The sequence below is a fragment of the Micrasema longulum genome, unplaced genomic scaffold, assembly GCF_059751315.1.
Source record: "Micrasema longulum isolate JH-2025_06_02 unplaced genomic scaffold, ASM5975131v1 h1tg000594l, whole genome shotgun sequence".
Classification (NCBI taxonomy): Eukaryota; Metazoa; Arthropoda; class Insecta; order Trichoptera; family Brachycentridae; genus Micrasema; species Micrasema longulum.
In genome coordinates, this window is record NW_028277790.1 from 878,339 (window position 1) to 893,189 (window position 14,851).

At 31.5% G+C, this 14,851-nt stretch overlaps 1 protein-coding gene across 3 annotated transcripts in view; it reads left to right on the forward strand.

Moving 5' to 3' along the window:
* Window positions 1–14,311, forward strand: part of Fas1 (fasciclin 1 Fas1 domain-containing) — a 483,956-nt gene extending 469,645 nt beyond the window's left edge. For 2 of the 3 annotated variants that reach the window (XM_088228557.1, XM_088228555.1), the window contains 6 exons: window positions 1,616–1,767; window positions 4,526–4,616; window positions 7,852–8,072; window positions 8,656–8,818; window positions 9,218–9,365; window positions 10,369–14,311. In XM_088228557.1, the coding sequence (XP_088084683.1) occupies window positions 1,616–1,767; window positions 4,526–4,616; window positions 7,852–8,072; window positions 8,656–8,818; window positions 9,218–9,365; window positions 10,369–10,580 (987 nt within the window). In that variant the 3' untranslated portion in view covers window positions 10,581–14,311. The remainder of the gene's footprint in view (window positions 1–1,615; window positions 1,768–4,525; window positions 4,617–7,851; window positions 8,073–8,655; window positions 8,819–9,217; window positions 9,366–10,368) is intronic. The other variant, XM_088228556.1, reaches the window with a different exon arrangement.
* Window positions 14,312–14,851: the final 540 nt, after the last annotated feature.

Genomic DNA, 14,851 nt, shown 5'->3' on the forward strand with positions numbered 1-14,851 from the left:
TTGGTGTCATGATGAAAAAACGGACACGTCTCGAAACCGGCAGACATAGAAAAGTCGGCAAGTGGTAATGTGATATATAAATATTTAATAACATTTTATACAAAAATTAGTTTATTCCATCAAATATCGGATTTTTGACTGCTGTTTAGCTAAATGTGACCACATATTTTTTGCTAACAATTTATCAATCAAGGAGCAGCATTTTGTTAGTTTTTAATATTTCATTTTATTCTCAACTCATTCAGGAGAAAAGGGGCATTAATATCTCAAAAATTGAGAAAATGCGGTCTCCCAATTTTCACCGTGTACCCTTTATGTGATTAGTAATGTGCAATAATAGTTCACCTACATTTATTTTATTTCAAAATTTAAATTCACGGACGTAGGTATCTGTATATTGACAATTGTTGGAAGTCGGAACTCAAATCACATTGTTGGAAGCAGTTAAAAAAAATTGCTGCATTGCAATAAACCCCCCAGTGCAGTTTGTCCTTATTTCATAATCAGGCTGTTTACAATGTTCAAATTACTAATAGGGAAGTTAAAAATCAAATTGAAAAAAATAACAAAATTGAATTACTTTAAATGACGTCGCAAGTTCTTCTAATTCAACCAATGATAGAGATTGTGATAGATTTCCGTTTTCCGCAAAGGCAACCCACCAATCGGGACAACTCCGAAGAGAACTCCCAAAATACCAAACTAAAAAACTTCAATCTGTTTTCAATGCAGCTGCAAGGCTTATTACGGGAGTAAAAAAATATTCTCACATCTCACAAATATTCGAGATTTGTACTGGTTTAAAAGCCCAGAGAGAATAAAATACAAGCTTTGCTGGACAGTATTCAAATCCCTTCATGAAATGGCTCCAAGATACCTATCGGACCTTTGTATTAGGGAAAATACACGTCAAAGAAAATCTACTCTTGGGTCAGCATTAGATTCAGGCAGAGGAAAACTTGTCGAAATCCGGCGCTCCCCAAACACTAGATTTGGAGATCGTGCTTTTGCCGTTGCCGGTCCCTCTGCCTGGAACCGATTGCCTTCAAACTTACGAATCATCGACAGTCCCAGTCTGTTCAGATTCCAACTAAAATCTCACTTCTTTTTATTATCATACACTCAATTTCAAATCAGAAAATATAACATGTCACTTTAACTTAGTACAAATGTAAGCTTAAGTATACAATTTTAAAGCTCCCTTGAGGTGATTTTTCACAAAAATGGTGCTATATAAATCAGCCATATATTACTATTATTATTAAATTAACTAGTGACGTCACGCGCGCAGTAATTAAACAATTTCAAAACTACAAACTTAGTTTGATAGTCCATTAATAAATAATAAATAAAAAAATAAAACCTCTAAACTTCCTCATTATGAGCCCACTAGTGAAACAGCTTTAGTAATATTGTACAAATACATAGTTATAATATACGTCTTATTATTGAAATTCAATGGACCCTTTTTAAATTTATGATCTTATAACACTGATTTATCTTTAATTTTAAATCTAAATTTAATTAATTTCGAATCCTGCTATTTTTACATTTTTATTATTTAAAAAAATCTAGATTTGAAATTACATTAAACTTTTTGTTGGTTTTCAACTAGGAAAAGGAAGATGGACCACTTTACAAGTTCTACGAGGTAATTATGGACTTGGGGGGAGAGTTTATGAACACATTGGGTCGTATGCGAGACCTGACTCTTTTCGCCCCGTCAAATGAAGCTTGGAAGGATTCCAATTTGAACAATTTGATCAGGTAATTGTTATTTTTTTTAAATATATTATAGTATTTTTAAATTGTTCTGTTTTAAAAAATCTTTTCTACGTAATTTTTCACTTCCAGATGTTTTTAGACGTGATAGTTGTATTATCATAATTTGCGGACAGTTTATAGCTGATAGTATTTGATTCCATTACATCATCAACATCGTACTCTTATCCAAATCTAATAGCGTATAGTTGATAGCATTTATACTCAAAATGTAGCTGGTATGATGACGAGTCTTATGCCTCAGGTTCCAGTCCAGAGGACGTGAAATGTTTGAGTGTAAAAGCACCGCATTCAATAAATACCATTTTGCGTTGGTCTTGCCAGGAATAGAACCCAGACCCGTGCATGATAGGTAGCAAAATGCGCAAAACACTACACTACCGGGTTTTAGTGCTGTAGAACGGCGTTTATTTAGTATTTTTAGAAACATGTTGTACATTTGTACATTGTACTTTTTTTTTTTGCACCACAACAGGCCAGGAGGCCTAATTACAGTGGTGAATTACGTCACAGAGCACCCAGGCTTGAGAAAAATCACATTTTAATTTTTGTGTTCTCACCGTGTTATTTAGTTACCCACTAAGTCTAAGGGCTCGTCCACAGTGCGGGCCTAGGGCGGTGGCGACAGCGGGAGCGTGGATTTCAAACATACGAAAACGTATGAAAAACGCCACACATGGCCATAGTACGAGGCCTGTGGCGGGTGCAATAAATTAATGTTCGAGGCCTAAAGCTTTTTCGAAGGGACAATTGTTTAAGACAGGTTTATTTTCCACACTTTTATATTATGTATATTTATTTACCACCTTTTAAGAGTCACTATAATATATTAAGCAGATATTTCTTCAGTTCTTTTTTTCAATTGAAGATCTTCCGTGTTAATGGTGGTTTACGGGAGATCATCAAACAACCTTGGAATAACGCAATTTAATGTTCGTTCTCCGAAGTAATTTGTAGTTCGGGGAACAACCAGGAAAGCCTTAGTTTTTAATCTAGTGTTGTGAGTGTGGGAAACTTTTGTTTTACATTCCGGATCAACAAAGTTGTTTACTATCAATTTATAGTCACAAAGTTGTTTTACCGGCAGGACATTACAGAATTTAAAATATGCACCTTCATCCATATGTTTCACCTCACGGATTACCCTTTAACAGTCTCACCTGAATGTCATAAATTTCACCCATACTACTTTAAGACAGATAGCTATAGCTTAGATATTTTTTTAAATCCAGGGATAATTCTTGAGCTTATCTTTTCACTTGAGACACTCATAGCTCCACCATTTCATTAAAGTATTGCAAATTCTTCAAAAGAAAATATAGAATCAAAATTAATGGTACAACTTCAAAATGCGGACAGTAATAATAAGTATCAGCACTCAAAGATGCTTGAATGCATATATTTTTGCAGACTAGAAAGCCTACTAGTTTTTGCAAGTTGGGTAACCCTGTTTCTTTCTTCGCGACTTAATTTACATTTATTGATATAAAATAAAAAATAGTAAAATAGTAATAGTAATATAATATTTATTTATATCTAAAATAGTACAAAGATTAATTATTAAAGTAATTTTAAAGAAACCCTCTAAATTGAATACGGAAATTCTAAATACATTATTTAAAGTTCATACAGTAGACAAAAGTTATAAAACAAATTCCATTATACAAATTTATAAAGAAGAAAAAAAAATTAGGATGATAAGTCACTCAGATACCAAAATAATATTAAAATCCCTAAATTCCACATAAGTCATGGTCAAAATAGCTTTGTCTTCAAAGGTGTCAAAAATTACAATAATCTCTCCAATGAACTAAAAACTATTAAAAATAATATGTCAATAAATAAATTCAAAGTAAATTTAAAGAAAGTTTTAGAACAAGTGTAAAAACCGCATTCAATTTTAATTAGTATGAATGTATTATTATTTTCTGTTTTTATTTTTAAACAAAATTATATAAATTCTAATAAATAAATAACTATAACAATGTAAGTCACTCTCCAAGTACAAGAGTTAGTCTCTTTTTTTGGAGAGTTACAGTTATAACATTTACTAGATGTATAAAAGGAGATTTGTGTAGAATAAAAAAAACATGTACCGTTTATGAAATATATAAGTTAATAAAAATAAAAACTGAAAATGATTATTATTATCTTAATTTTTTTAATACTGCACTATTTAATTTAATTCATTAATACGGTGGCCTCTGTGGTGTAGTGCCAAGACGCTTGACTCACACACGGAAGGTTCCGGGTTCGATTCCTGGTGAAAACACAAAAATTAAATGTGATTTTTCTCAAGCCTGGGTGTTCTGTGATTTCATTGGGTTTTCTGGCCTGTTGTGGTGCAAAAAAAATTAAAATAATGGAGTCAACACGTTCGCAGTTTTTTTCCGGCTATAGCCTTCAAAACGTCTTGCATTTTGGAAAAGACGGGTATAGCCTAAATGAAACTGAAAATATAGTAGGAGACACTGTGCCCCTATAAAAAATAGTCAGTGACAAAAGTGTTCCAGTTCCAGTGTGTTAGTCAAATAAGATTCACTTCAAATCATTAACTAAGGTCCAATCAGGATTGAAATATTCCAAAAAATTAAAATGTAAACAGTGGATCCTATGAGAAAAAAATGTCCGCTGACGTGCTAAACAGTTTTCTTTCCAATGATCTGTGTAGATTTCTCTCTTTTGTTTGTTTGATAGAGGTTATTGAATATGTTCCATAATATTTGGCACTTTCTCTTTTCAGGAATAAGGAAAAGCTTCTCGAGATCCTCAATCTTCACTTGGTTAGAGAGAAACTACCGCTTGACAAAATCATTCACAACAATCTGCACCAGGTATGAGATCCACAGATGTTATTGTTTTTGTGCAGAAACATTCATGGAAACGTAATAATTTTATCCTGCTAAATAAGAACGCTTTACTTACCACTAAAATGTTATACGAGAAAATATGGCAAAAGTAAAATGGATTGCCTCATTTGCCCAAACCAATATTGAATCACCTGCTCCACAAACGCAAAGTTTATATTATGTGTTTGTGCATTTTATAATATGAATAATATAGGTCTACAGAAACTAAATATAAACTGAAATACGTTGTGTATAAAACTATCCTAACATTTTGTAATTTATCTCTGGATATTAAGTCTTCTTTGTATATTCTCGCATGTAAAAAAAAAGGGTATTGTTAATGTCCTCGGTACGGTTAACCCTAGTGTGGTTACATTACTTTTATTATTGTTTATAAATGTGAAAAAATGATACTTAACATTAAATGAACAAAATATTAATAAATATTAAATGAACAAAATAATTAAATAAATTCAACAACAACTCTATTTTTAACCACTTTTTTTTTCTACCAACCGGTTTCAAAACTACATAATCCTCTTTCTTATGAACTTCCTTTTTAACGATCCTTTTTTATTGTAACAGTGATTACTAAATATTACATCGATACATATGGAGCTAATAAGTCGAGTTTTTTGTCATGTTGTTCTTTTAAAGATGGGATACGATCTTTAAAACTAGACAGGAGTGGAATTTAAGAAATATTGTTTGTTTAGTAATTTTTAATTTATTTCTTATTAAAAATCGGTAGAATTCATTAGTTAATTAATAATAAAAAAAACTTGTTTAGTTTTGAAACTGCTCGGTAGAAAAAAGTAAAAATATGTGCTTAAAAACAAAGTTATTTTTTATTTATTTTTTTATAATGAATAACCTCATAGATCAAATATAAACAAAATAATATTTTAAAACGTAGATAATTTTTATTTAGTTTTGTAAAAGTTATATTCTAAAAGTACATATAAGCACATTGATAGTTTTATTTCTGACTTGGTCGGTGGTCTGGTGACAATTTTTTGTTCTCTGGATTTTAACGACTTTTATAGAATAAATATATATTGCATTAATGTCCTATTACTATTTAAAATTATTGCTATAATTAGATATGAAAGTAAGCTGAATGCTGTCAAAATGCGATCCCTCGGGCGAATGTGCATTAAAACTATGTACGATGGGTGCACAAATGTCGAGGTGTTATGTGAGGCTGAAATAAACATTATGGACAAAATCAAGGAAGGAGTTGACGCCGAAAAAAATGAATGGATGCAGAAAAAAAGAAACACCGAGATAGACATGGCATGACCTAATCTAATGAATACTTAAAGATGGACTTGTCAAAAGTCGGAATAATCAGTGTGCGTGCATGGGAAGATGTATGCATGTAGAGAAAGTGAGGTCTGTTTGTAAAGACAGGGTGATATGGTGTTCTTTCCTCTCTGCCTACTCCTACGGGGAAACGGCGCCATGGTTTTGTATTTGTAAAATTGATAATTTTATGTCATTTGTGAGATGTAAAAAATTGTGAAGTAAAAATGTAAAAAAGTATGGTCCCAAGTTTAAGCCTTGTGGTATACTTAAAAAAGTTTTTTTTGAGAAAAACTAATTCATTTTTACATTTAAAATAATTATAAACCATTTACTTATTTATTATTTGTTAACGGGATGTTTATCTTTAATCTGTTTTATTTTCCTGCTTCGTTTGTCTTTACTGCATAAATGTGCGAATTATAATAGCATAATGTGTAGTATGGTGGAGGTGTCATATAAATTACAGATTTATTTTAAAAGCTTTAAATGGATTTTTGTTTTATTTTTTACGTTATGCTTATGAAAGAAGAATGAAACCTTTTTTAAAAGTGAAATGGGAAATTGAACTTATTTAAAAAATAATATATATATTAAATACCTACCTAGATTTTTGTTTTACTTAATTTACCAAAATTATAGATAATTTTGAGAAAAACTCAACTTGTTATGCATGTGATTTGTGAAAATTAATTAGCAATAGTATTTTTAAGCACCCAGAAAGCGTTTTTTTTTGTTGTTAAATTAAAAGTGTAATTTGAAAAAGGTAGATTACGAAACTCTGGTATAAAGTGTGTAAAGTGGCCACTTAAACCAGCTAATAACAGGTCATAAGCCCTGTAAATGCCTAGACTTCCATATTCCTTCTCAAAAATGCTTTCTCTGTTACAATAAATTTAGATTGAAAACAAATTCATTTCAATTATTTACCTGCGTATTTTTAATAACACATAACCATATGTAGCTGTGTGTAAAATATTTAAAAATATATATTTAAGAACAGGATTTATTTTACAATAAATACTGTTCTTCTTCTTCTAAGAATCAGCCCATTTTTTTCCGCTGCTGGATATAAGCCTCTTCAAAACTTTTCTATGTTTCTCCGTCCCAGTCACTCTGCTTCCACCCATGTCCCACGAGTTCAACAATGTCGTCAGTCCATCTCCTCTGTGGTCTCCACACTTTCATTTTCTTAGGCTCTCCAATTCAGTATTTTGGGGGCCCACCTATAAACCTCTTCTTTCGTCACATGATCCGCCTACTGACATTTTTGTCTTCCCACTCTTTCTGCAATATCGGTAAACTTTGTATGGCTTCTTATTTTCTCATTCCTTAGGAGACGTCCAACATTAATTTGTATTTCCATAGACCGCTGAGTGCACTTAATATTGTATGCACCCCTCGCAGCGAGCGACATGGTTTCAAGACCGTATGTTGTCACCGTCAGAACTCTAGAATTGTATCCTTCCCACTGCCATTTATTCCTACTCTTCCTGCAATATTGGTAACTTTTGTATGGCGTCTCATTTCCTTATTCGGTCTCTTAAGGAGACGCCCAACATTTGCAGCCCAACAGTGTAATAGTTCTTTTGCCATAGTTTCTAGTTTATTTACATCCACACTTATTATTACTTAATCGTCTGCAAAACCGATGTGATTTAAATACCTCCCATCTATTTATTTGTATTAATTACTCCAATTTAGCGTCTTGAAAATGACTTCTAAGGTTAACGTAAGTTTTAGAGATATCATCCCCTGTAAAATTCACAAAATGTTACTGAAGATGAATAGGTTATTAACCATCAATATTATGCTTGTAAAATACAGTTACCTTGCATGAGTTTGCTTTAGTATTAGTTGTGTTCGGTGGTAGTATTGCTTGACGAAAGCTTTTTTCTTGGTGTTACCACTACAGATATTCCAGGTACCTACTGCTGCTGAAAGAAAGAACCTTTATTTCAATATTGTGCACCACGGCAACAACCAAACACTTACGGTCGAGGGAGGCGGAGTCAACGCCACGGTCATACAACCTAACATCGCCACCACAAACGGAATCGTCCACATCATCAATAGAGTCCTCGGAGTGCCTTATACCACTGTTCTGGAGAAAATGAAAACCGATCCTATGCTTAAGTAAGTTCAATCTTTATTTAAATATGCCCTTATCGAAATATCTCAAAGATGGAGATTCATTTTAGATTACATAAACAAAATTCTTATCTAAGTTTTTTTGATACTTTTTAACTTACTATTTTGAAGTTGAAAAAAAAAGAGATATTAAACTAAATAAGTAATGAGGTTATTGATTTTTAACCTTTCTGAGCCCGTTTTTTGTGGTGGTGGCTTGAAATATTGTGTCTAAAGAACTGAACAGTATATCAAAGATTATTCAATTATATAGCCATGGGAAATGAAAAACAAATGTGACTTATTATTGAAAGAATTTGTCAGAAAAATATTTTTGTTATTTTAATACGTTCTTTAAATAACGGAATAGGCTAATGCAAAACTGAAATCAATATAATGATTAACAATAAGTTGTTGAAAAAATATGCTACCTGGGGGACCCTAGTACCTCCCTTAGGCCCGGAAGGGTTAAAAAAAGATGCAATTAGTCAATAATTTGGATTTTTATATATCTTTGTTGAATCACAAGATTGCATTTATCTGAATTTATGTATTTCCTATTCATGTTAAACTGTGATTATGTTTCCAGTGACACGTACTTCCTCGGCCGCCGGCGCTACTTCAACAACCAGCTAAACGACACAACTCACCGCTTCACCTACTTTGTACCACGCGACAAGGCCTGGCAGAAGTTTGAGACTGAATTTCCCTCGGCACACAAGAAACTCTTCATGGAAGACTTCAGCTATCATGTAATCATTTACCTATCTAAATCAGATCCTACTGCCCAAAATTGTAATTTTATAAATAGCCTCATCATCATCGTACTCTTATCAGCATGGTGCATGGGGCACGGTATTGATATATCAAGTGCTGATCCAGAGACTAGAAATATTGCAATGTAAAAACATAATTTTAAATAAATATTTCCTGGCAACACCGTGTCAAGGACCAAACCAGACACCTCTTGCCAAGTAAAGGAACCCTGCAACCGCTACTTTTTTTTATTTATTATTTTATAATCTTTATACATTTTTTTTTACATTTCACTGTGATGCCGATACGAGGCGATTTTACTATCACTCGATTTCATATTTCGGGCTTTACCCGAGATCAGCGAATAATAATTCTATGAATAATTTTACTTTCAGACCAAACAGATTTTGGAGCGTCACCTGGTAATTTCAGACCGAGCTTACACAATGGCTGACATTAAACTGTTAGCGAACGACACACACGGATTTGTATTGCCGACTGTTCGTGACACATTGAGACTGAGAATCAAGGAATCTGACAAAAGTAATAATAATCTTCTTAAATTATGTGTTATTTGGCCTTGTCTTTTTTTTTCCTTCAGCATAAAATTATTTACATTTATACATACGCACGACGATAGTTAAAATACCAACTATGTATGAGAATGCTCGTGATTGTATTTCATAAAATTGTAATAATTATGAAGGGTTCTAGTCCCTTGATAGTATCATAAACTCACAGATCAGAGGTCCAAAGTTTTAACCCCGGTCCATCAAAACTTATTTTCATATTTACTACTGAAAGGAAATGTCCCTGATATTTACTTTTACTATATTTAGTTGGCGAGAAAGTAATTTCAGTTTTGCAGTGTGAAATAAAACTATTTTTTTTATACATATAATAAACGTTAATCAATTGATTATTACATAAATTATATATATATTCCATTTTGTTCGATGACCTTTTGCCATTTTTCTCGCAACTTCATAATTCCATGCTCATAGAACTTTTGCTCCTTATCAACAAAAAACTGAACGGAGTACGATTTCAGATCATCGTCATATTTGAAAGTTTTACCATTCAAAGTTCAAAATAAGTGGTAATTAGATGGCCCTAGGTCAGGGCTGTGCGGAGTATGCGACATCACTTCCCAACTAAGTTTTTAAAAATTCCAAAGAGTTACGAGGCGAGTGCGAGGCCTGACATTGTCATGGTGGAACATAATTTCTTAACAATTTGCCAAATCTGCACGTTATTCTTTAATTGCTTCATCCAGTTTCGTTAGTAAGTTGTTGACAGTAAACATCCGCATCCCCCATACACTCCTGACCCGGCACCATCTGATTACCATTTACTTTAAAGTTGGCAAAACTCTTTCTGCCATATCGTTGCTTCTGCGACTTCTTCGTCCTTGGGTTTTGCGAATTTGTGGATTTAAATATCACGTCTATTTTATTTCTATAGTAAATTACCGTGAACTTCCACTAAGAATTTGAATACATTTTTTAAATATTACGAAGATGTTCTAACAATATCTTATTTCTAGGCTACTACGTGGATTGGCAGAACCAATGGATCCACGTGTTCCGACCTGACGTAGAGTGCACTAACGGCATCATCCACGTCATAGACTATCCATTCCTCAAGGAGAGCGACATCCGAGTCACGGGCGGAGCCGTCAACCTCGCGGGCACTCTCCTATCACTCGTCGCCCCCAACATCTTGATGTACATCGCCAACAAATGGCTCATCCACTAAACAGAATACAAATCCATCACCTAAACAAACCGCGGGAGTTTAAACAATTTTTTAGCTTACTGCGTTTTTTACACTCAAATATCACTACTGTAATGTTTTTAACCCTTTATCTCGTTAATACGATATCAATATTGAATCCGTCTCGCAATGTTTTCATACAAATGTAAAACGATAAGTGTTTATATAATGTAAAGACTTTGTGATACTGAACTTCTTCAATATTCGAAATTAAGAAATTACACTCGAGTGTATCCTTACGGTACTCGGGTAATATTGAAGTTTTCACAATTTTGTAATTATATTATTTACGTACGCTCTCTCACTTATTATTTTTAAGACTTTTATAAAGACAGATATTTTCAGAAATCTGTATAATTTTATAAAAAGATAATATTATGTCGTGTTTTTTTCATTCCCGCGCATAGAAAAATAAGTTAGTTCTTATATTTCACATACTTTAATATATAATAACGAAATAAACTCGCGTATACCTAAGAATGTATTCACTCCTTATTTTAAAAAAATATTTCCATCAAATTTACTGCGCACGTTGAGAAATAATTATCTCAATATAAACTCTTTGAAAAAACATATAAATGTATTTATCTTAGATATATCATAAAACATAAGAATATTAACTCTCTTCATTCATCTGAATCTCATTTAAGTATAACTAAAAAGTTCTGTTTTAAAGTTAAAGTAAAAAATATCACACAGAATTATCAACAATATTTTGAGTTTGTCCAAATGTTTGTAGATAAGGACTGGGTTTCATCCCCTAGGGAGTTATTAAGATTAACATATTATAACAGATCCCAGAGATTAAACCAGCCAATGAGAGGTCATATGCTTAAATTTCCATATTTCCTTCTCTAAGATGTTCTTCGTCTCAATTGTAATATGTTTATCACACGGAGTTAGTGATTAAGCTATTTGAATTTAGGACCAACTTTTGTTAAATAATATTAACGGTATAATTACTTTTATTCCAAAAACTTATACCTTTTTTATTTGCATATTATAGAGTCATTATTAAATTATATACCTTCATTATTTATGTATGTGGACATTATTTTAGTAGGTCATTTAATAACGCAAATGAGTCATTTAAAATGGTCAAACATAAAGACACCTGTGAAAAATCTGGTTTAGAAATATAATTGATAAAAAAATATAATCGGGAGATTAAATTTAGCAATATCAATAATGAAAAAGAATACCAAAGGTAATTAGCAATATGCTCATTAATAATGAATTAGCGTGATCGAAAAAGCAACTCTGCGGTCAATTATTATTACCATTAATATTAATTATGTAATGATAAATTCACAATTCTTTGAAACAAAATGAAAACTTTTAAAGCATCTTCTTACTTTAATTATTATTTGTCGAAACTTCTGGCTTATATAATTTTTTTTTTTAATCAACTATTGTACATATTATTCATAAGTCGATCATTTCTGTTTCCTATTTAGTTAGCCCGGTGCATCTACATAATATTCTTCTGTCTCGTCATTTTTGCTTCTGAAATTCGAAATAAATTAATATTATTAGAATATAAATCTAATGTTGATATTTCAAGATTACTAATAAATATTTCAGTTTTCTCACTGGTAAAGTGATATTGAAATTTAGGTAAATAAATTGTTAATATACAAAACATACCATAATTAATTAAATTAATGTTTATCACCTTTTCAAAAATTGTGTAGTGCTGCGAATTCGCAAAAACTTTTTACAAATCTGCATTTACTACAAGCTTTTTGAAAACAAAATACGAAAGCTATCATATTTGTATACCTATCTTAAATAGTTTTATATATGTCGATAAGTACGTATTTGAATTTATATTTTATGAAAAAACTATTTTGAAAATATCTTTATGTAGGCTATTTTGTTGGAAAAAAACAACAATGCGCTTTTATATAAATGTTTATAAAGCCACTTTTTATTGTTCTCTTCTTCTTCTTATTAGCCTGTTTCTCTCCACTGCTGGCCTCTTTAAAAATTTTCCATGTCTCTTTTCTGGGCACTCTGTTTCTACCCATGTCCCACGAGTTTAACAACGTCATCAGTCCATCTCTGTAGTCTCCCCATCTTCCTATTATTTTTGTAGGGTCTCCAATCTGGTATTCTGGGGGTCCACCTGTCAACTTCTCGTCTCACCATATGACCTGCCGACTGCTCCTACTCTTTCCGCGATACCAGTAACCTTTGTACGGCGTCTCATTTCCTCATTCCTTATTCGGTCTCTTAAGGAGACGCCCAACATTCGTCTTTCCATAGACCGCTGAGTCCACTTAATTTTGTGTACACTCCTGGCAGTGAGTGACATGGTTTCACAATCGTATGTTGTCACCGATAGAACACAAGAATTGTATACTTTGGCCTTCAGATTGGTTGGGATTTCCTTATTTCAGAATTCGTACTTCAGCTTTCCAAAAGCAGCCCAACTTGACCCGATTCCTCATGGCATTTCCGCGGTTCGATTTTCTTTCCCCAATTTGATTCTGCGCCCATGGTAAATGTACTCATCAACAGCACCAATAGTTTTGTTTCCAGTAAAAAATTTGCTGGGTGTTGGACTCACAATCTTAGTTTGGTCTATATTCCTTTCAAGACCAATCTTTCTAGAGACTTCATATAGTTCAATTTCTATTAACTTATTACAAATCGTGGAAGTTTTTTTATTATTTTTACCATAGGTTTATAAAAACATTCCGATTATTTCAAATATTTAGGTTCATATTTATTTCATTGATCAGAATAAAGCTTATTTAGTTATAAATATAAAAGTGTTGATAGAGTTTGCTTTATTTAGGCATAAGACTGCTTCATACAAATTAAAAGCATAAATACAACAATTGAGTATGTGGAATTTATTTAAAGCATTAATTTTTTAGAAAGCAAACTAATTGACACACTATAATGTAAGCAAAATATCACTGCCTGAAATTTAAAATATCAGAAAATACACAAAAAAAATCAGCTACTGATAATTAGATAGCTATTGAATTGTCACACATCATATTTCGAATGTTTTTAGATATTTCTTATTTTTAATAAGCATTGAAACGCATGTAAATATGTTTATTGACAAAGATTTGTAATAATTATTGGTCTTGTCAAAAGTATGTTCCAAATTTTGCATACATTTAGATAAAATTACAAGTTGTTGGCTTGAGATGACAGATCTTCATCTTATGAATGACATTTTCAAAAATAAACATAATATACTAAGAAAATACAAATACGTCTAGTAAAATTACTCAAAAATTAATTTTAATGCGTAACAATAGTTTCAACATCAGAAAACAAATACAGTCAAATGAGGAGGTACAAAATTGTTGATTTAATACCTACCCATAAACTATTACAAGTTAAACTTCTATAATATTATTTCAAGTGATTAAGTATCTTTATCTTCATAAAAATGGCGAAAGTATCAAATCCCCTCAATGCTATTTTTAGTTTATTTATTTTACAAATACATTTACTTCTTAGTTACTTTAGATAGATATGTGTGGATGTTAGCTGTAAAGGACATATTTAGAATAGGTTTATTTGAAATTAAAACTTAAAAGAAAAAAACTACTTTTGAAATTGAAAATAACATGTATAGAAGTATTATATATATATGTAATGTATATGCAAATACCATACAGCTTTTGAATGTTGAGAAAATTAAATGAAGTGTTATTGGATTGTAAATAAATAAAACTTCCGAAAAACTGTCTTTTATTGTAATATTTCAATAAACCAAATTTTATGCTCAAATAAGGTAGGTACCTTGATTGGGTTTAGAAATATGCATAATTTTACATGTATTGAATGAATGCAAAAACACAAAGTGATTATTTAAATTTAGATTTTTTCCGATTCATTTTAATAAACAGATTGCAACACATTCATTATCTACTTCTACATATTCCTAAAGTTGAATGTATACAATGTAGATGGATGTTTTAAAAATACAAATGTTGAATGTCCTTTCAACTTCTTAACAACTTGGTATATCAAATTGTTTTTTTATTACTTACCATTACTTAATTTTTTTACAATTAACAAAAAAATAAATAGAAGTGAGTTGGGAAGTGCCAGGGTAAGTAACAATATGAATTTTTAAATGAGACACCCTATGATATAAAAACATGGACATAATTATGTCAATATTGTCAATATTCCACTATTTCAAAAAACACTCACCCGGGCTTCTGGTTCTTACTTATTAAGTACATACCTATATATTATTTAGAATAACTTCTATATTT